General features: G+C 31.5%; 2 protein-coding genes across 3 annotated transcripts in view; one reads left to right on the top strand and one right to left on the bottom strand.

The window, feature by feature from the left end:
* Positions 1–15,662, bottom strand: part of LOC126774417 (protein N-terminal asparagine amidohydrolase) — an 81,051-nt gene extending 65,389 nt beyond the window's left edge. The window contains exon 1 of the mRNA XM_050495940.1: positions 15,539–15,662. The gene's annotated coding sequence lies outside the window, so the exon portion shown is untranslated. The remainder of the gene's footprint in view (positions 1–15,538) is intronic.
* Positions 15,663–17,257: 1,595 nt separating this feature from the next.
* LOC126774370 (serine/threonine-protein kinase MARK2-like) lies at positions 17,258–22,429 on the top strand. 2 transcript variants are annotated; one of them, XM_050495860.1, is made up of 8 exons: positions 17,258–17,519; positions 18,664–18,765; positions 18,845–19,106; positions 19,358–19,640; positions 19,761–19,868; positions 20,425–20,618; positions 20,825–21,009; positions 21,199–22,429. In XM_050495860.1, exons 2-8 carry the CDS (start codon positions 18,697–18,699, stop codon positions 22,138–22,140), a joined length of 2,043 nt encoding a protein of 680 aa, XP_050351817.1. In that variant the 5' UTR covers positions 17,258–17,519; positions 18,664–18,696; the 3' UTR covers positions 22,141–22,429. The 2 variants fall into 2 exon arrangements, with proteins under 2 accessions (XP_050351817.1, XP_050351818.1); XM_050495861.1 differs by lacking the exon at positions 17,258–17,519 and adding an exon at positions 18,334–18,585.
* Positions 22,430–23,500: the final 1,071 nt, after the last annotated feature.

Raw genomic sequence — 23,500 nt, 5'->3', positions numbered from 1 at the left:
CATTCGCCCTCCCGGCAAATATTTAAAAAAAAAGTTACCGTCTAGGTTAGCAAACAGCTTTTCTAATTTATTAAAGTATTTATATTCGTTATTTATTTTACTTCATTAATAATACTTTGTATGAACACGATATAAATTAAGCAGTTAAATTTGCATGCCATTTGATAGCGGATAGTTCAAAATATTTTGTCCTTACCAACATTGTGAGCTTCGATCTGTAATAAATATAAAATAATTTTCTTAATATTTTTCATAATCTCCTAAGAGAATTGAAGTACTAGTTGTCAACCCTTGTTACGTCAAAATTGCAATACAGATAACATTATCGTAAGACTATTATTGGATCATAAACGCGACGCATTCGCATTGTTTATGGTTTGAGCGGGACTCACGATGCAATTTCATAGGACATTTATGTAGACGATTTGTTGCGCTCAAGGCGATAGTTAAGTGGTCGGGTGCCGGGTGAGGAGTGGTATGTCGCGAACAACATAATGCTAACTTTCAACTTGATTAGATAAAAGTACGGGACATATAATTTTAACATTAGTTTTATATTCACTCGCATATTGTATCTCTATCGAACAAAACTAATATGTAACTCGCGTTTTAAGATGTTAAATTGAATACAATTTGCCATATCGGTTGACGTTTACAGTTATTGCTTCGCTGATCATTATAAAAGTCTAAAGTTATATAGCCTTAAGCCTTCCTCAATAAACAGACTATTCTAGAAAAAATAATAATTTAAATCGGAGTTGTAGCTCTTGAGATTAGCGCCTTAAGCCATACAAAATCTCCAGTTTTATTATATGAACACAGGTATATTTATGGCCAAATACAATATTATACCATAAATATTCCCAATAGGTGATAATTGTTAGGCGATGTGTTAGGAAATTTATACATAGTAGTGAAAGCTTTATATCTATGAAAATTTCTCTATAAACTAATATGTTAATCAAGTTAGCTCTCATAAGAGTTTTTCAATCTTTATGTACGGGATTGATCAATTTAATCCAGTAGCATAATATGTAAAATTACTGTTCCGGAATGTAGATTCTGCTAAAAAGAATCGACAAGAAACTCTATCCTTTTCTTAAATGAAATAACCAGTAACTATGTAAAATTAAATTTATATGTTCTATATGGAAATTAACGAATGCTCACTCAGACATCACTTTAGTATATGGTACTTATAAAATAATTTGTTCTTACTGACTATCAACGTTAAGTCAAAACTACTGCGTCTAAAAAATAATATTAATATTAATAAAATAACTGGGCTTCATCCAGGATGAGGCTTAGGTATTTCGTGTACTTGGCCACCACTGCTCCAATACAGGTCAGCAGGTACAACCAGCGGGCATGATGAATGATCGACACTAATTAAGCAAATGAAATTTCGGTATTTGCAGGGCCTTAAACCGGCCAATCTCTGTAAATATTCATACGTTCTTACCACTTTGCCGTGTCGGCTATTTTACTTATATCGAACTGAATTTTGTCATTTATTAACAAAAATAATATGCATACCTGTTGCTTATTTACGACACATTTCCTTCCTTAGTAAAGTCAATTCTAAAGTCAGTAGAAGGATATCGAATTCGTTTACATAATTAACATTTACATTGAAATCTTTAAAAGTAACTTTGTATGTAAATATCGAAATCATTGAAATGCAGCTGTATATATATTATTGTAAAATTCCGTCACAAAAGCGAGTTCGGTGCCACTTAATTGCTTATAATATTCAAGTTAAAGGCCGATTCTAAAGATATTATCTTTGGAAAATAACGTACCTCTGTGTATTAATTTCATTATTTTTTTTTCATTTACACCATACAATTAATTCGTGTAAACGTTGGTAAGTCTAGTATCCACAAATCTTTCGCCAAATTATTTTCATAATATAAATAACGATGAAAAAAATATATACAGAAACATTCTTAAATTATTTAAGCAATCAAAACAAATAACAAACATCGATACGTTCGTATCGACGAAATCTAAACAATCCCATAGCAAACTATACACCGTATTACCGCGCAAATTCGCTGCGAGCAAGTTTATGCGCATGCGCATTCGTACTATAATTACGCTCTATCAATGCGGTACAGGTTTATTGAAAGCCTGCTTGAGGGGCGGGGGATATTAAGATGATGGCCGGCTTGTAATTTGATGGATTAAGGAACACACCCGCAGGCCTTTAACAACTTGTAATGACGCCTAAAGACGTCTTGATCGTACCGTAGTTTGGATATGCAAGACAAGATGTCATCTAATAGATATTTTTTTTTGTAATTTTTACCTATGGTAATATTTATATTTAAAAATATTATTAAGTTCATAGGACTCTATACAAATAAAACAATACTATTGTGTAAGTTCGAAGAGCTTTCATCCTACGTCATAGTTTACTTATATCATTCATTATAAATATGATATGCAATTAATTAATAGAAAAGGGAGTTATATACAAGTTTCAGTACCTAAATCGTTCATCGTTTGCTTAATTTACAGTACATGTTTACCTACTTTTATAGCGATAACATTGTCCCTACAATGGGCTGCCTGACAGGCCGACATGATAGAGCCTTGTAGAGGCGTGGTCGAGCTCGCAAAACGGCACGTGAGAAACTTAGAACGATGAGCAATGTTAGGAATATTTACTCACTTTATAATATCCGAACTTTCTTACTAATCATAGGATTTAAAAATCTATACAGAATATATTTTGATTCCTTGACTTCCTAAATAAATAATTCATAAGGCTTAGTTTTAAAAAATATTATAATATGTATTACGAGCTGCGAAAACAAACAATCGCACAAAATCAAATAAATTATTGTTATTAAATAACAGTTATGTATTAAATAGCTATGTATATGAGAAGTAGCGCAACAAAACACATGCCTTTATTTGTAAAAGCCATTTCAGCCATGTGAAAATAAAACGTTACTTTTATTCATTAATGTATGTAACATTTTCATTTCGATTTCATATTAACAACTTTTAATTACATAAAGAAATACAACATACACAAAACAGGTATAGAAATGGGAAACCTACCCATTGCTCACATCAGGATATAAATCAGCAATGACGGTGTTGCGATTAAATCCGTGTCGTTTGGAGACAGTCGAACAAGCGGCAACTCGTGAGAACATGGGAAGGAACGGTTAGCAAGCATTCCTTTACTAGCACTGAGCTCAGCCTCTTCACGATCAGAATTGTAAATTTAACGTGTTAAGAGAACGAAACAGAACTTGGGACGCGATTTAGATATACAAAACTAGTTTTACGATAAAACATTATCAAATACATTAAAAATTTTCTATTTATGTTTACATTTATTTAAACTCGTACATAGCTCATAAAGACGTATTCAAGAATTATTAATCAAATTGTACATTCAAACGTAGGCTATATTATTAAAATTTCTACATCAAATAAAGCCTTTTATAGCTGTACCGCTGCTAGGAATGGTGTTACAACGACAATCACAGTATTATTCACTTTCGCCGGCGCATGCCTATGCGCAGCAATTGATTCCCACCGGCTGACGTGAATGTTCCTCCCGAGGCGGCAAATATATGTATACATGTTATTGTCTTGTGAGTAACAGTTACAGATAAATAATACATTATGGCATTAATAAAATAATAATTTATCACATTTAAAAAAAAAAGAGAATTGATAAGCGAATTTTTACTAAATCTATTATGAATATCATATATTTATATATACTAATAAATTACTTAATTGAAATAAATTAACTGCCTAAATGAATAACCTATGAGAATAAAACCTATTTTTGATTTTCCCGGGAATTTAGAGACCGGGCCGAGTCTCGATTTTTTTTCCCGGGACTCGACTCGAAGCTGAAAGCCTTTGTTATAACCTAACTGTCACTATGTAAGAATTTAATAAGAATATTATTAAGAAGTAATTTTTATTTATATCTTTTAAATTGAATTTCATTATAATTTAAGTGAAATAGATTTATTCACTAATGTTGTGTAAGATAGAGAAATCTGAGCAGAATTAACGATGAGATTTACCGACAACATAAACTTTATACCAATTTGGGTAAATAACATAGACTGTCATAGTTTAGAAAAAAAAAATTACATTTTTATTTTTATACACAAGGTTGTCTGTTCTTATGTTAGGCTTATTGCATATTATATAAATAGGTAGCAGCCGATTGGTATACATCTTTATATATATATAACTTTAAATAAATATTTAAATACATAAACACATACTTTTATAAATATATATATATTATAAATAATACACCCAGACTCGGGGCGAAAATCGAACACCACACATTAAAACTTAAATGTGAATTGAAAATTCGGACATTATAAAGCGGAATTTGAACAACAATAAGAACAAATTAAAATAATGACATAGGATTAGCTCAATACATAATTCGTATAATCAGCTCACCGAAAGTTTTGCTCGGCTATAAAATTATAGACCGTAGATAATAATCAAGTTTATATTGATATATGTGAGCACCGTCGCTGTTTAATATAAATCGCTTAGTTCGTGGCAATTTTCTCCAACAGCCCTTTAATTATTTAGCTCATTAGCAATTTCCCACAACATTCAGAAACTAGTTAGTACGTGGTAATTCCTGAGGTGGTGCAATGAAGAATTTTATCGCCAATGTTCAATTAATTACAGATAACATTCGATTTTCTCTTAGCAAAATTATTTATAACACAAACGGACACAATATTTAACTTTCATGTAAATCAGTTAAAGATTTAAATAGCGCATTATAAATAGTCATTGCGCAAGCTTTAAGTATTCAATTAGTTCGCGGTTATTTCAATATAGTTAGCAGATGACGTTTACTTTTTTTTTAAATATATATTCATAACAGAAGGCAAATGTTAAATTTTATCAAGACATTTCAACAATATATGATTGTTGATAAGAATTTGTTTAAATGGGTACTTGACTACATATACTTAAAATGGTCAATCGCCATTAACAGAATATCCATGAGTTTGAAAACCAATCGGCCAATCAAAGTTGCCATTAAAATATATTAGAGCCCGCATGTGGACATTTCATCTAGCGACGAACTATCTAAGCGAGGTTTGTCCAATGTCTCATTATTCCATTGTGCCGTATAGGTTTACTGCAGCATGGGTAGAAGATGAGTTTCTGCGATACCTTAATTGACGAGAGTTTGTGTTCCCGAAACCTAAGAGCTCTGTATAATAATGGCGCATAATACCTTATCGAGCGTTTGCTATTAAAGCGAAGAAGGTATCTTAATAGCTTTAAAGTACACAACATTGTACACGAGTTAATGCAGAGTTAAAATAAAAATTCGAACTTGAAAATAAAATATATAAACATATATTTTTCAAGATAAACAACTTTGGAGGCAACAAACTTCAAAAAACGGCGTTTTTATTTTAATTATTAAAAATAGTAATAACAATAAGGCCAGAAATCAAATCACTTGATACGGCTACTAAGTTGCACGCGCTCTTGTTTTGAATTTTTATAATTATCAAAAATATAAAGTTATATGTGAAATTTATCCGAGTTCCAAATAAAAAAATCAAAAAATGCTTACGGAATACGGATTGTAAATAAATTGAATGCATTGTATTCTACGAATAGCTATTAAAGGATGCTATAAGATACAAAAGCAAGCTCATAAAACGCAGAACAAAAAATATATCACCATAATACCGGGTTTATTTAAACTATAAGAAATCTTAAATACCTCTGATTAATTATACGATACCAAAGCCTAAAAATACAGTATTACTATACCATGATTTAATCTTATGTGTAATAGTACCATAAACCAGCCATTAATAGATAATAAATACTTCTCTACTTGTAGATTGCCTCGTTGTTCTGGTTAGTTTGTAAAGCCGCAGATTCCAAGGTTCTAAGTTCGAACCCTGGGTTGGGCCATAAATGATTATTTTGTTAAAAAAATCTCAGCAGCTGCCGACTGCTGCTGATGACTAAAAATTTATATTATCGCACCTATTTGAACACTTTGATGTCTGAAACAGACGAAGTAAATACATTACCACTAGAACACATAACTTTTACTTTTTGATGTAAAAACACTCTTTTTAAAGTCCTTTGAACGCGACAAAATTAAATTCGACGATCAAATTAAAACGCAACGTTTCTAAACGTAACGTTTCTGAGAAGTGAAACTCAACTACTGATCGGTGTACATAATAGCGCGCGTTTTGATTAGGATAAGGCTATTAAATATTTTTTTCTATTCAACGTGACAGCTTCACCTTAACTGTATTGGAACGGCACGTTAATGTCGGCGAGCGCACAATACTTTAATTAAATCGTCGTAGTACCGCGGGCCGTGCATCTAGCTAACGGGGCACACGAGGCAATACGGGACACGATGGATTGTTCGCTGCTTTCCATATAAACTGCTGACCGTATCTCGCCTGCAGTAATTGAGCTTTGAAACGATAGAAATATTCGCAACCTACTGTGGACCTCCACGGAATCTAAACGAACGGCAAAATGTTCATTTTTACATTATATAATAAACACAATTAGACTTCGACGCCACTTACGTACGGGTGAAATAGGGATTTTATCCCGTACTATTTATAACCAATGAGATATAAACATTAGCCAACCGAAATATTCGCCCGTACTGTGTTAACACATCGTATAGTATAAGTACGCCCCACTTAATTTTTCACACGTTTATTTAAATATACCTATCGTAATTTTGCCAAAACCTTCTGCTTCGAATTGCAAAGTAAAGGTGAAATAAATGGCAATACATATATATCAACATAATATTTGAAATTAATATGTTATTTACGTTGATAAACATTTTGTTTTTTTTTTTTGTGAAAATTAAACTGAATTTGTCGTTGATTTTTTAAACATTGGAATACTATGAGTTATCTATAATAGTAAGAAGTATATGCCATCCCTTATTCGACATACATAACCTAGACATTTTGGATACCCAGAAACCTCTCCAGTGTTATTTTAATTGTTACACTTTGTCAGCGATTGCTTCAAAACTGACAATTTTCTCTCCGAGCTGTATCAATAGCTGAATATGCTGAGACAGTAAACAAAAATATGCAACATATTAATATACTATACCTATAACCTATGTCAGATAAACACAAGTTGTGCTGGCCCCCCATCTCATCAGATATTCTGCCGCTAAGCAGCATGTATGTTCGCGATGATTACATTATTAAATAACGTATTTATTAAGACTGTCATATATGAATGCTTTAGTTGGATTTTTTTCCCCATAAAATGTGACAATGATTCGCATTTAAATCATGAAATTATATTATTGCGTTATACTTATAGAGATTTTAACAAAATTTAGTTTTTTTTTTAAATAAAATTAATTCATGAGTTTCTTCTTTGAGTTTCTAACAATACTTAGTATTGTTGTGTTCCGGTTTAAAGGGTGAGTGAGCCAGCATAACTACAGGCACAAGGGTAATAACATCTCAGTTCCCAAGGTTGGTGGCGCATTGGCGATGTAACGAATGGTTATTATTTCTTACATCGCCAATGTCTATGGGCGGTGGTGAACACTTAACATCAGGTATCCCATTTGCTCGTCCGCCTGCCTATACAACATGCATTCGCAGGTTAATTTTAAAGTAAATAATTCATCATTGGCGTAACTAATCATATCAAAAGTTATTTGTATACTTCGGTTTGGTGATACACGTATATCGAATACTAAGTATATGAAATCAGTTTTGGAATTGCTGATAACCAATTTCTACTTTATTTGCCAAACATACGGCAAATATAAATTTCCAAGTATATTTTAAGTATTTGTATATTGATATCGTATAATTTGAACCGATTTCTGTATAAATAATTGGAATTATATGACACAAAATTGAGGTATCTTTACGTTGCTTTTTTTTATTTTACTATTATTTTCCTATAGATGGTTAATGGTTCCATATTATTTTCGCCCGTCTGGCTACGATCCGCTCAAAACATATACGCATATCATATTCTACCACATATTGACATTGTTAGAAATATTATACTATAATTAGATTTCAGTGAGATTTAATTCAGACAATATTACTTATATATAATATAACTGAGAAACTCATGAATTAATTTTATTTAAAAAAAAACTAAATTTTGTTAAAATCTCTATAAATATAACGCAATAATATAATTTCATGATTCAAATGCGAATCATTGTCACATTTTATGGGGAAAAAAATCCAACTAAAGCATTCATATATGACAGTCTTAATAAATACGTTATTTAATAATGTAATCATCGCGAACATACATACGTAAAAATAATAAAAACACGCGCCAAACATATAAACAACTCTTTTTTAAGTCAGTTAATAAATATTCCTAAATATCATATTTATATATTATATGTCGTTAATAATCATAAAATATTTTCCACATTCTAAATAATTTACTTGATAAACAAAAATCACAACACGAGCGAGGCTAAAAAGCCACACGAATAACAATTTGTAAATGAACCGTTAACAGTGATCTTCTGCAAACAGTAAGCCAACAATGGCGTCCAGTAGAACACGGAAGCTGCACACTGAACATTCTCCTCACTTTATCTTAAATCCATTTAATTGGCAACTTTTACCGTCAAACAGTAGATTAACTAACGGTGAAAGAGGAGCGAATTAATTAGACTGTATTTACTATAGGAAGGCTTAATTGATGACGTGTCGAGGACGCTGATTGCGCTTAAATAATTACTTAATCTTCACATTTTATGGTAAATGGAAATATCTATATATGTACAGCGGCTACTGGACCTGAGTAGCACGGATACAATTAAATTTTATTCTGTGACACAATAATTATAGCTTATAAATGTACTTATGTATTATACGATTTATATTTATATATGGACATAATTTTTTTAATTTTATTTTTTATTTAAATTATTATACTCGTATATTGAATAATAAATTAAGAAAATTCATAAAAAATATCACATGAAACAATATATTTAATGTAAAAGCACTAATTAATTTTAAGATCACAAATAAATATTATAACCGAAATCACACGAATCAAACTCAAGAGCACATTTAAATATTTAACATTGTGACGTCACATTTCGTCACGACGTCACCATTAGTATCTGTCGAAGCGAAGAAGGTGATTACAAGGTAGTTTAAGCAATTACGTTTCATAAGATACAATTCTTCGAGATTATGAAAAAAAATTATCTATTTTTAAAACTTATATTTCCATATTTGACCAAAAAAAAAAACAAAATCAAAACATTATTCGAGCAGGCTCTTATATACTTATTATATTATAGCTTAGTTATGATGTTACAGTATTAAATTAAATAAAAACCGATGTGCCGAGTAGAACCGGCAAGAAACTCATTAGTTACTCATCTGTAAGTTAATTAAATACAGTAATAATTACCGCGGTATGACATATCACAATGCTATTAATGGGTATGTGTTACCGCAGCCAGACAGTCACACAGTGATAATTATATATTATCAAATATTTTCTCATGTTGATTTCCGATTGCTAAAGCACGAAAGTCGAAACCAACCAAATTCCAGACTCCGAGTTCGCTTTCGCCAGCACTTTTGAATCATTCATCATTCATTCATAATCATTCACTCATTCATCAGTCATTTTACAGAATAAAATTAAATTTAAAGATACCACCGACCGGTTCGGAATGTAGATTCTACAAAGAAAAACCAGAAATAAACTCAATAGTTACTTTTTTTGGACAATTAAATTACATAGATAATATAATACAATTGAATTATGCTGTATGGAAATCAACATTAACATTTTATTGCCCGACCTAGGATTTAAACTAAATACCTCGAAATTTGTAGCCCTATTAGATAGCCACTAGGCCAATGCACTTAAGCGATTGACTGCAAGTACATTAATACGTGAAATTTATTATTATTATTTTAAGATGCCATATTTAACGATAGCTTTAGCGCTTTTTAACTGAATCCAAAATAGGATAGAGTAAACTAGTTATTATAAAATTACAATATACAATCATTCATACGTCACTTGTTCTATTACGTATAAAATAAATGATAGATTGAAGCTATGCGCATACTTATATAAGAGGTTAAAGCGTGCATATTTAAATATTAACGTCGAGTATACGGTTCCAAGACTGAGCCTATGTAGCACTTCAGCTTACACGTTGACATTTCAAGACAATTGAATATGCAATAGCTACTTAATGGCTGTTATAAATAACTTACAACGTAAATCGAGATTTAAAACGGTATACAGACAGAGTTAGACAAAATGAGGTTTCCTTGAAGTAGTAATTTTTTAAACGTTACGTACAACCTGATTGGCAAAACTAGCTACGAGTATAAAGCAAGTAATTATTAATGTTTAGGACTTTTTCAAATTAATATGGGACATTATTCACACACGGCCATCTGATCCCAAACTAAGCAGAGCTGTACGATGGAAACTAAACAACTGATATACTACATACACTATAATATGACCTTTATGGATATATAAAGGTTGGTAAATTTCGATTAAAGCGAACACTTTCTAAAATAATCATTAACAAAAAAGTATCATTAAAAAAAAAGGTTTTAACTTTGCCTATAAATGTTGTTTATGGGACTTAAACTATGCTACGTCTTCTTCTTTCGAATGTCAAATTTGTAACAACAGAAAGGGAGAAATCAGTGTTTTATTAATCAGCCGCTAAGCAATATTTATGAGTAAGGTCGTAATTCATTAGTGTTTCACGTAAATACTACTTAACATGAAAGTACCATCATAAGTGTTACACAAATGTCAACGTGATTTTCATTAGCAATTCATATCGCCGCGTTGTCGACAATCAAGACAAGTGGACGTGTATTTATCGAAACGTGATACTATTCAAAAGTCGTATAATGTGGCTGCATCATTACAGATGATAAATATTAAATAACCAGTTTTCACCCGCGGCTTTACCCGCGTTAAGGAGAGTAAAAAGGTCTATGTCCTTCCTTGGGGTTCAAGCTTAACAGTAACAGCATGTTAATGTCCCACTGCTGGGCGAAGGCCTCCTCTGCCTTTTGAGGAGAAGGTTTGGAGCTTATTCCGATGTACGATGCTCCAATGCGGGTTGGTAGAATAGACGTGTGGCAGAATTTCAATGAAATTAGATACATGCAGGTTTCCTCAAGACGTTTTCCTTCACCGTCAAGCACGAGATGAGATATAAATACAAATGAAGCACATGAAAATCCAGTGGTGCTTGAAGGGTTTGAACCCACGATCATCGGTTAAGATTCACGCCTTCTAACCGCTAGGCCAAGTTTGCTTTATACAAAATTTCGTCAGAATCGGTTCAGTAGTTTAGTCATGAAAGCGTGACAGGTAGACCGACTGACAAAAAGAATTACTTTCGTATTATAACATTAGTATGGATGAGCTATACACATTATGAGACCTTTGATTTAAAGCATTAATGGACGAATAATATTATTACATTTTTGTTATTTCTTTCTACTGCCATGAATGTAAGTTGAATATAGTGACATTGTTAACCGTTTTGTTATAGATGTCTATAATAATTTATCATACAATACTAACCTAATATAATGGTGTTTCTTATATTAATAACTAAGTGAATAATTAATCTCAACTCTAAACCTAAACTCACCTCGCATTCGAACAGTGTGCTTAAATAAATAAGCCAAAGAGGCCTTAATTTAAATGTCATACCCCTAAACCAATGTCAATTAATTGTGATAAATCAATTTCAAATAAAATCAAAACACAATGCTTGAAAATTTTGATAAATTTTTAATAGTGTATTGGAATTAAAATAAAATTATATCTAGTCAAACAAAACCTCTTTCGTTTTTTTTTTTTTTTATTTCGGTTGCTTTTTTTTTGCTACAGTTTCAATTATACATGTCGATTCATATAGCTTAAGAGATTGATTTAGGTTTACGGTTCTGACTAGTTTCACTGTAATGTGGGGGGCAGGTACTAGGTACCCCATGTCCTTCTCTGAATCCCTGACAACGAGTATACGAAATTTCATGATAATCAGTTGAGACGTTAAGACGTGAAAGTGTTACAAATAAAAAAACTCACTTTGTAATGTTAGTTATGATTACTGTTCGCCTCCGTAGGATAGCGTGAAATTATATTGCCTATATTCTATAACCGTCCTCAGTAAACGAGATGACTAATGTTAATAATTTTTCAAATCGGCCTGGTAGTTCCCGAGATTACCGAGTGCAACCAAACAAATTTTCCAGTCGTGCAATATAAATAAATAATAATGATTATTCAAAAAGCCATGCATGTAGATATTTTTTTTATTATTATTATACGATAATGCGATTAATAATCGTTGTCGTATAAATCGTCGCCTGAACAAATACACTTTTTTTAACCATCGATGTCAACAGTCGAATGTTATAATTTAATTGATCGTTATGTTTTTAGCTATGATTAAAGAAATCTGATCAATTTTTTGAAGACCATCATGTGAGCAACTTCAACTGATCTGATCGATTCAAAATGTAGTATTCTATGATTCCAATGATATTACAATAATGAGGGAATAAAGAGTAAAAGCAACTGATGCTATTCATAGTCTTACTATATTATACTAAGAATAAAAAAGAAACACTTTTTTAATATATTTCAGTAAGTACTAAAAATCTTTTTTTTTACAATTAATAGGTTAGCGTTTGACCGTTGACTTGCCTGATATTAAGCATCGACACGGTCTAAGTTGTAGCACGCTTGCCTATAAGAAACCTGTTTACTCTGGACTGATTTGAAGACACCAACATTGTACCTATCAGGAAATACGGACTCAGGCAAAGCATTCCTTAGTTTCGCAGTGCGAATGATGAATGTAGATTCAAAGCGCTTCGTACGTAGGCGGGGAATTTCCACTGTGTATTTATGGCCCTTTGGTCGCGTTTGCCTGGCCGTTCGATAGTAAAAGGGGGCGGAAGGAATCAATTCGTGTAATTCCTGAGCACATTCTCCGAAATAGATCATTGAACATGACCAAATTGGCATCGCCCCAATCGGACACTGCCTTAAGGGTCACGCTCAGGCGCTCTACCATGGCCTCTCTCTGAGCCTGGATTTGGGGCTCACTAGCTCGCGCGTTGGACTTGTAGCTCTCAACGTCTGTGTAATCATCTGCGTACCCATGGATACCGGGCATCAACAGATCATTAATGTGCAGCAGAAATAGTAGCCCTAGGAAACACCGGCATTTATAGCCATTTGATCCGACGAGTGGCCATCGATCACTACTCGTAACGATCGATTCCTCAGGAAGTCTGAAATCCACGCACACAGGCTAGCAGGCAGGCCATATGCATTAAGCTTGCTGATTAAGGCCATCATGCCAAACTCTATCAAAGGCCTTCGAGATATCCAAAGAAACAGCAAATGCCTCCCCGTGTTTCTCGATGGCCTCACTCCAGATGTGTGTGACGTACACCAGAAGAAAACAAATCTAAAATAATACGAATGCTTGTATTTGGAACAGAGCTCTTTTTTTATCATTCGCTTTTGTTTTTAAGGAATGACGGCGAGTTACTCGAGTAAACTGTGGGCGGTCTACTTTTGCTTTAGTAACAGGGTATTTTAACACCAGGACGTAATTAAAACTACTTTACGTCGTGTACAACGAAAAACTTGTTACACAAAGCGATAAACTGCGGCCGACAAACAGCTAAATACGAATTGCATTATTTTAAAACTATCTGAGACCACAGTAAAAGTAGATACGTCATTCTTTGCAGATAATATTTTCAAGTTTCGACTTCCCAACTTCATATCGACAAATATAATATTTTACCACATTATATTTCATAAAAATTACAATAATTATTACAATACAATCAAGAAGTGGCAACACAATCAGGTTGCTTGGTCCTCCAAGCGATCATATTGTGCTGTGCTGCGTCTGATTTAGAATGAACAAAAGTTTCAATCAGCGCTTAAAATTAATATGATATTAATAATGCTTTTGATGAAATCAAATGAATTCAATAGACACAGGCAAAAGACAATTGTGATTTTCACTATTTAATACACTAAATGTATTAATAATATAAGTTAAATAGGTAAGCCTGGCAGCTAACTTAATAATAAAATATATTATTTTTAATTTAATTAAATATAAAGTTTGTTTATTTGTCGTTACTCCTCCTGTGATTGAAATAGACAATAGGCAGAGAAGAGATCACAATATTAGCAGTTGGTTAGAGGCGAAAATATGATAATGACGATTGACAATATAATATTGTAGAATTGTTTATTTTATCGTGTAAATTTAAACATATATAATTCTTTTGTTTAATAAAGTCTTATAATATTTTTATTTTGCCATTTTTTTCATCAAAGCCAATTCTAACAAGAATGGATAATTGTTTATTTAATTTGTTTATGACAGACACAAATATAGATAAATAAAATCTCAAATAATGGTTTCCGAGACTGATTAAATAATAAAACTATATACTCTACTATAGTTCATTAGGTGGTAGGGCTTTGTGCAAGCTCGTCTTAGTAGGTATCACCCACTTTTCAGATATTCTACCGGCAAACAGCAATACTCAGCATTGTTGTGTTCTGATTTGAAAAATGAGTGAGCCATTGTAACTACAGGCACAAGGGACACAACATATTCGTCTTCAAGGTTGGTTTCACATTGGAGATGTAAGGAATGATTAATATTCCTTATATCGCCAATGTCTATGGGTGGTGGTAACCACTTAACATCAGGTGGTCTATTTGCCCGTCCGCCTACCTATAACATAAAAAAAAACTATGTATACCACCTACTATCCATACTGTATCTCTATATACTGTGTACTCATATATTCAAATTTTGAAGCAACCAAAAGTCTACATATGAAATATTTTGTAAAATATTGAGATGTTTTATTTTCATCACAAATATTTTCGTGCATTTGATATATTGGAATATATTTTATATATAGGAACTATGTATTGAATTTTTAGAGGGTTAACAATATATCTTCTATTTATATTACTTTGTCAAATTTCCTGATTGATAAATTTAATTTATTAAAATACATCATTGGTCTAAGATGATCTGTAGGTAAATGTTATAATGTTGTTGACCACTTAGAACAATTTAATAAGTTTAGTACAAATAAGGTGGTAGCTTTTATATCTTTATACATTTGCCAAGCGATTTACTTAAAAAAAAATTGTTAGTATTATTCAAATTAATTTTATATGATAACGGTACTGGACCCACTTACTAATAATAAAGAACATTTGACGGATTATGCTTTGAAGTTATAGAATGTTATTATAAGCTATTCTTATCTCTTTAATATTTACATATTTATAATAAAATAAAATATATGGTTTTAAAAATATGTAAATGCAACGATCATTATTGGAAATTTTAACAAACATTTTGTAAAATAAGTAACCTAAAACTAGTCGAAGGTCACCAGTAGTAGATCAAATATTAACTTACCTAAGAGCTAAGATACGTCGCTTAATATAATCAAAGTTTTCGCTATGCTTAATACTACGTTTTAACTTATATTAAAAACTTAAAAGAATAGTTGTACCACAACAAACAAATTTTAACTGTCATCATCTATTGCTTGACAAATGACAATTGACAGTGGCAACTGATGTAATAATCGGCAGCTGTAATTGTAAGACTTAAGTCACACTGCACGGCAAAATTGTGGGCGGCGATGTGATTTTAAAAAATGAACAAATAAATTCAAGCATTCGCTATTTTATGCCGATAGTATCACAATTTGAAAGTGCGTGCACAAATGCAACAACGGTTAAAAGCAAATGAGGGTGTTGTTTTTTGCGGCCCAGCCAAACTCTCAAAGTTCTCCCAAATATTGAAATATCTTTGCATATAAAAAGTCAAAAAAAGATGATCTAATACTCGATGAAATAAAACTGAATTAAAGAGATAGTTAGATATAACATCTTTCTTAAACAATTATTAATATTACGTGTTGTTTCCTTCTTAGCACACTTAATTTCATCGACAACTATTAACTTCAGGTATACCCTCTAGCTACAGTAGCAAAATTATGGCAATTTATGGAACCAGGTTATGTATTACATATATTACTAAACATTTCGCAAGACATTTTTTCGGGTGAAGACCCATATAAAAAATTTCTCTTTACCTTTACACTCTCAAATCATTTATGTTCAATGCTATCTAAATTCGATTAATTAACGTATAAATGATATTAAGCTAATTGTAAGAAAACACACTTGCTGATAGAGCTTTGTACAAACCTATCTAGATAGGTATCATCTACTATATATTCTACCGCCAAACAGCAACACATATTATTGTTGTATTCCGGGTTGAAGATGAGTGAGCCAGTAAAAATACCGACGTCAGTCCCTTACATCGTACTAGTCTAGTTTCCAAGATTGGTGGCGCATAATGATAAATGAATAGTTAATATTTCTTACTATTATTTCCTTCGTTATTATAGTATTTGAATCACACTCTAAGCCCAATCAATCGGTACATAAGTACATAATTCGTAATTGTATTGAAGACGCAATACAGTTACAAATTCATTAAAAAAATAAAAACGACATAAGTAGTAATTCTATTATTATAATAATTTTTTATAGTTAGGAATATCCAATATAATTTTGTGTATTTTATTAAATAAATATTAAATAGACAGATGAATTTCTTAATTGGTAGTCAATCACAAATTTCACCTCTGATTTTCTATATCATTTATATTAATAAAATTTAAATGATATTAATTGTTAACAATAGTTATTATTTTTACCGAAAATAAAAAAAAAGCTTATAAGATTTTACTCATTAGAATCGTAATTAGAAATTAAATAAGTCTAATTGAAATTAGAATTACTGGCGTCTTGCCAATTTAAGGTCTAGAAATTTGCTCATTCTAAAAATAAATTAAAACACTTTTCATTAATATTATTTAATTGTGACGTCTCTATGGATTTCAAAACAATTAATGCAGTAGTAAATCACACGTCTAATTAAAAATATTTTATTGGATTTATTCGTACTCACTAAAAGTGACACGATCTATCTTCATTAAGTTCTTAGTTGAACTTAAAAAGGTATCAAATAAATAATTTTTTTTAAATATAGGATTTGGAACAAAAATCATCAGGTCGTTGATCGTTATGTTTCAGTTATAAAATGATTTTTACTTGTATACGTAGCACGAAAATAACCGGCCGGGTGTCGCTGCGTGTGCGCCGCCAGTTGAAATATAAGCGCCGGTCGACCTACCCGCAAGTCTAGAAATATAATATAACGTTTTTAACCGGAATTCTATTGTGGATGTGCTAATGTGTGAAAGTCTATAGTGCTATAATTTACCCTTTACCGCGATGTGACACAGTTGTGATAGTGTTGGATGAACTCCAAATATTAGTGAACCGTAAATAAGCAGGGATTTTTACTATAGTATTTGGTAATTGATAAATTCTTTTACTTTGTAATATTATTCTGTATTATTGTTTTTTATTTATATTTATTTAGTATATAGTACCATAGATAAATTAAAATGCAGGTGACTATTGTTTTATATTTGTAAAATACCCTCAACAATCTTTTAATTAGTGTGACTGAATAATAATCTTAAAATACCTCCAATAAAAAATATTGTAAAATAATTATAATATTTTAATATTATTAAAATTTTATTCTAAATGTATGTGTTGTATGAATATTGTAAATAATACGTATTATTGAAAAACAAACAAGTTTGTAATGATGTCGTCCTGACCGATTTCGGCCATGGCGGCCAATCTTCGAAAGAAAGACCCTGTAATTCTTTATTTTCCCGATCTGGGGTTTGAACACCTCGGGATAAGGCCGCAACTTATGTCTAGCCTCAAAAAGGGAGAGGGAGCCTTTAGCCCAGTTGTGGGACATTCATAGGCTATTACGGTTACGATATATCTAGGCACTAGGCCAACGAGGCAGACAAACTTTCTATTATCATGTTATTATTGTTTCTGTACTTATCTTTCATATTTTGCTTGGTTTAAAATAAATAAAAATACATATATTTCTTATGATGTATGTATGCATATATGTATAAAATGAAATAGTAATTTTATTTACCAATATCATCAAAGAAAAACAAAAATAATTTAAAAAACACTGATATTTTTTTGTGCCAGATGCTGGAATGCTCTCATTTCGAAATATTTATTGCAATTAAAACACTTAATTAATTTTGGAAGCTACATAAGCGCATTAGCCATTACCGATATCACCAATATTTGAATAATATCTAATTTGAATGACACTATCATATCGGCAATATTTATAGTATACCTGAAGCCAAAAGCAATTTTACTTAAGCAATCAAGTATTCAAGAGGTATAATGATAAGTGATGTCACTGTGACGTCAGGACAGCTGTCTGGTTCAGGAGTAGACATCATGCCCTGGCAAGAAGCCAAGATCATTCACTCAACGATTTCTTATGAAATGAGAACGACGTTCAATCTCTTTATTCAAATAATTTTGGTACAATACTTTTATAAATAATAGAACAGATTCGAGGGCACTAGGTCAATATTAATAAAACATTTCTTCTATTTTCAGTTCTTAAAGAATGACTCATATGAAAACTAAAAGATGAATAGTGGTACAAGGCGGGCTCTAACTGGCTCAATACATAAAATTAGGGAATTTGAATTGGAAAAAGTAAGATATTTTCATAATTTGCTTGCCCTAAGTATTACTTAATATAATTAATATAAACAAATTTATATTCTTCTCCCAGGTTTGTTTGGTGGAAGAATTTGATATACTGCAAATAGTTGGTGAAGGATGGTTTGGAAAAATACTTTTAGTAGAACACAGAGCATCTGATACAGAAATTGTTTTAAAGGCATTACCAAAACCTTACGTATCTATACGAGATTTTTACAGAGAATTCCACTACAGCTTACATTTAAGTGCACACAAAAACATCGTAACTACATTCGATGTTGCCTTTGAGACTGCTGGTTTTTATGTGTTTTGTCAAGAATATGCGCCTTTAGGTAAGACTATCCTTGATCATATCGAAATATTTTAGGATAATAAGACAAATCTGTTTTATTATGGCATTCAATTCAACACATATATCTATTTACTCTATTGGAATTAAGCCAGACGTAAAATAAATGTACATTGCTTTCTTCACGAGTACGGATGTTTCGTTGAAATCGAAATTATATAATCGACCTGTTGTTAGTGATGACGGCAAAATGTGAGAAAGACAGCATTGATTAGCTTTTATTTTTTCTTTCAGGTGACTTAACATCAAATATGCTAGATACTGGAATAGGAGAAATCCATACGAAAAGAGTCGCTAAACAATTATCTGCTGCTTTGGAACATTTACATCAAAGAGATCTCGTACACCGTGACGTAAAATTAGACAATATTCTTATATTTAAATCAGACTTTTCGAGAATAAAATTATGTGATTTTGGTGAAACGAGAAAAGCACAATCTGTAGTTAGAAGAAGAAATGAATGGTTACCTTATTCACCACCGGAAGTATTAAAACTCTCAATGGATAGTACATACAAGTAATATATATATTCTTAGTTTTATAACAAAATTATTGTAATTGGCATAAATTATATCCACGAAAAATTTAATGTAAACGAAGCAGAACGGATTACTCATCGTGTTTATTTTAATTCCAGAGCACTAATAAGTCACGATATTTGGCAATTTGGCGTAGTTATATTTATTTGCCTAACGGGCTGTTTACCCTGGCAGAAAGCGGCCTTTGATGATCCTAGATATTTAAGGTAAGTTTTGTAATGTTTAGATTTAAATCTATACAGTAGTTTTAAAATATGAAATTAATTATAATAAAGTCTTAGGATAAAATATGGTTAACAATAGAAACACGTCGATGCTTTATATAAATTACATATTAAAACATCTCACATTATATGTATTTAGGTGCAATATTTTTTCTCCAATTTACTCGCCAACTAACTTTTAGAGACATCATGTCCCAGTAAATAGAACACGTGGATATTGATCGGTGGTCGCGGATTTAAATCCGGGCAAGCTTCACGGATTTTCATGTACTTAATTTGCGTTTCTAATTTATACGTACATAGCTTTTAATAGAAAGGACTGTGAATAAGCTTGCATGTATCAAATAAAATCCTGATACAAGTCTATCCTTCAAAACCCTCCTAAATAAAAAATGAGACCTTTACCTCACAGTGAACAGTGAGCAGGGTTTGGTATTCTTTGTATAGAGTTCTCATTTTTCTACACCATTGTTTGCAAAGCAATGTAAATAATAAAAACAAAATATATTTTTATTATACATATTATGTATATTTTAAGCTACTTCAACTGGTACAATAGCGCCAATCCTCTAAAGAAGCAACCTAAGCTATGGAAGATGGTGTCTTCAAAAGCTCAAAAAATGTTTAAAAAGTTTGTAGAGCCAAGAATTGATAAAAGAGCTTCCAATTTTATAGAACTATCCCGATATATTGAGGATCGATGGATGGCAAAAGGATACACGGACCGCATTGGTAATATACTTTTTTTTTAAATAATATCTATAAACAGTTTCTTTATTTAAACGTGTCACAATTTTTCACTAAACAAACCCTTTTTTTTAACATATTATAAGAGCCAAGCGAAGCTCGATCGCCTAGCTACTGATAAAATAATGTGATAAAAATACCATTATAGGTATAATGTACAAAAACTAAAAAAAAACAAATTTTATTTTCAGCTGGAGGAGATATTGATGAGCTTTGTCCATCAATGTATAGTTTTCACAGCGATCCCAACGAAAAGAACATATTACTCAAACATTTCAGAGACAATGGTATAGAAACCATAGTTGATCGACATGAGAAAAAACAGAGGATTAGAGAGTGGATTCAAAACAGTGTCATAGAAGAAGCTGATGAGGAGGTCAGTGATCAGAATGAATTATTTGATTATATTCTATTGATATTTTTAATTTGACATTAATTATAATGTAGGAATTGTGTTAAGTTAAATTATCTTTGATAAAAGAATACCTTAACTCAGTTCTCGGTTAAATCTTATTTTAAATCTTGCACAGATGACTACTAATTTACGAATATTACTTTTTTACAGGAAGAAAATGAGCAAGAACCTGCTGTTTATGATGATAGCGATGTAGAACTAGAAGATCGATCACGCCCCCATCCAATTGACGAAAGTCACAGAGTTACTCTTCGCTTCGATACTGAAAAACATATCAATCCCAGAACAGGAGAAATAATTGAAGGAGTTAGTCGAGCAAATGATAAAAATCCTCTTTCCTATGATGTACAAAATATAGAACCTGTTGCACCCGCAAATGTTGTTCGCAGATATGGCGTAAAGGATGAATCTTCATCAATGAGTTCGACCAAAGACAGTGCCTACGGATCTATGGAAACAACAAATAAAAATACCATAACTCACTCTGATAACAGACATATTTTACAAATTGATAGAGTTTCAAACTATTCTCCAAGTAGATCATTAAGTGCTATTTCACTCCAACAAAATACAATACCTTTATCTTCTCATGTTCAAAGATTCCAAAAGAGTGAAGAGGTATTTTCTAAAGAACTAGATAGTACGAAGGGAAGTACATCAACGCTTCAATCTGTAGGAAATTCATCGAGGTCAAATAGTATTCAAGTAACACGAAACAGCTCGCTTGAAAGTACAAACACCACTGATGCACCAGTTGAAAATGAAAATCCTAGTCCGTCAAAACCTAATCCTGTCATTACTCAAAACGGTTTTAGCCCAGGCAATACGACTCAAGAACCAAATACGACACAGTCAACGCCCTCATACATTTCGATGAAAAATTCGGTATATGAAAACGTTAACGGACGCAGTGAATTAACGAAATATAAAAGAAATGAAAATATTGAACATAATCAATCACTTGATAGTCCATACACTTCAATGTTAAACATTGTTCAAGGACAAATGAAAATAAGTCCACATGCCAAAGAAATTAATAGGAACGTAGTTAATGTGTCAGTGTCACACGTTAGTCGCAATAATAAACGATAATTTTTGCTCAATAAAATATTAAAATAATATATTTATACTATAATATAGATTACAAAATCTATTTTTATTATATTTTAGTATATTATAGTATTCCAAAGTTTATAACATGCGTTATAATTTATCAACATGTGCAGTACAATTATTGGCACATATAAAACATTCACTTTAATATTTGTACATATTAGAAATAAGATATATAATAATGTATGATTTATTACCGTGTTTTGATATGTTTTGTTTTGCATAAATTTTTTGTAAAGTTAAACATGTAATTTACTTCTATGTCTACATTTATAATACTGATAAAAAAACATCGTTACTTACCTAAATAAAGACAGTTCTATTTCTTTGTTATATAGAATATCATATTGTTTCATTAATGACACGTACCAAATAAAATACCAAATAAAATCAGTAAAATTGCCTTTTTTGTACACTTTGTTTTTAGCGTTATTCATTTAAAACGCTTTTCCTGGAGCCAATGGAAAGTCAAAATCTATAGCTAACCAAAAGATGTTTCATTTTATCGTTCTATACGTTTGTTATTCAGATATTACTTGGTATTATTTTAAAATTAAACACTTTCAATTTCATGCAAAATCAAATAAATTAGAATTATTTACCCAAGTAAACCCACTAAATAACTAAACTAGCGAAAACAATAACGTCGTGTGATTACATCACACAAAAAAATATAACACCATTTCCATTTGTTTATTAAAGCCTAACTAATGACTATAAAGCTCAGTACTGATACATACATACATATTTATACTACATAAAAAAATCGACGTTTGAACGTCTCTTTTTCCAATAATAAATTGATTTGGTAATAATAAATATCTTAAAAGTTATAATATAAATTAGAATAAAATGAAAGAAGCTGCTTCCTGCTTCCCCCTTCTTTCATAAGTCTACGAGCGTGCTGGCTCTCGTTGTCACCGCCTAACTGTGACATCAATTCCATAGCGCACAACTCGGGTTCTTTCAAACGAAGCGTGATAACGCATCTTGAGGGCCGGCAAGGCGGGGGCGGCTAGTGCAGAACATTTTTCCCGACTGTACTGGCCGTCGTCGCGTTTGGACTCTAATCTCTACTACCACTTACCATCATGTGGTGTACAGACATTTGACCTCCCGCCCATATAAAAAAAAGTAGAATATAATTTACCTATTAATTTTCTATATGTTCTTGTAATTTTGTCTCAATAGGTATAACTGAAATTTCAAACGAGATTCGATAAAATGATATGTTGTCCGGATTTACTATGATAAAATACATGGAGAAGTAGTTAAGGAAAAATATTTTACATCATTTTACAATTAAGAAATCCCACTTTCGTGTCGTGAAAAGGAACAT

This window comes from Nymphalis io, chromosome 16 (genome assembly GCF_905147045.1).
Source record: "Nymphalis io chromosome 16, ilAglIoxx1.1, whole genome shotgun sequence".
Taxonomy (NCBI): Eukaryota; Metazoa; Arthropoda; class Insecta; order Lepidoptera; family Nymphalidae; genus Nymphalis; species Nymphalis io.
Note: the sequence above shows the minus strand (reverse complement) of the source record. Positions and strands in the feature narration are given on the sequence as shown.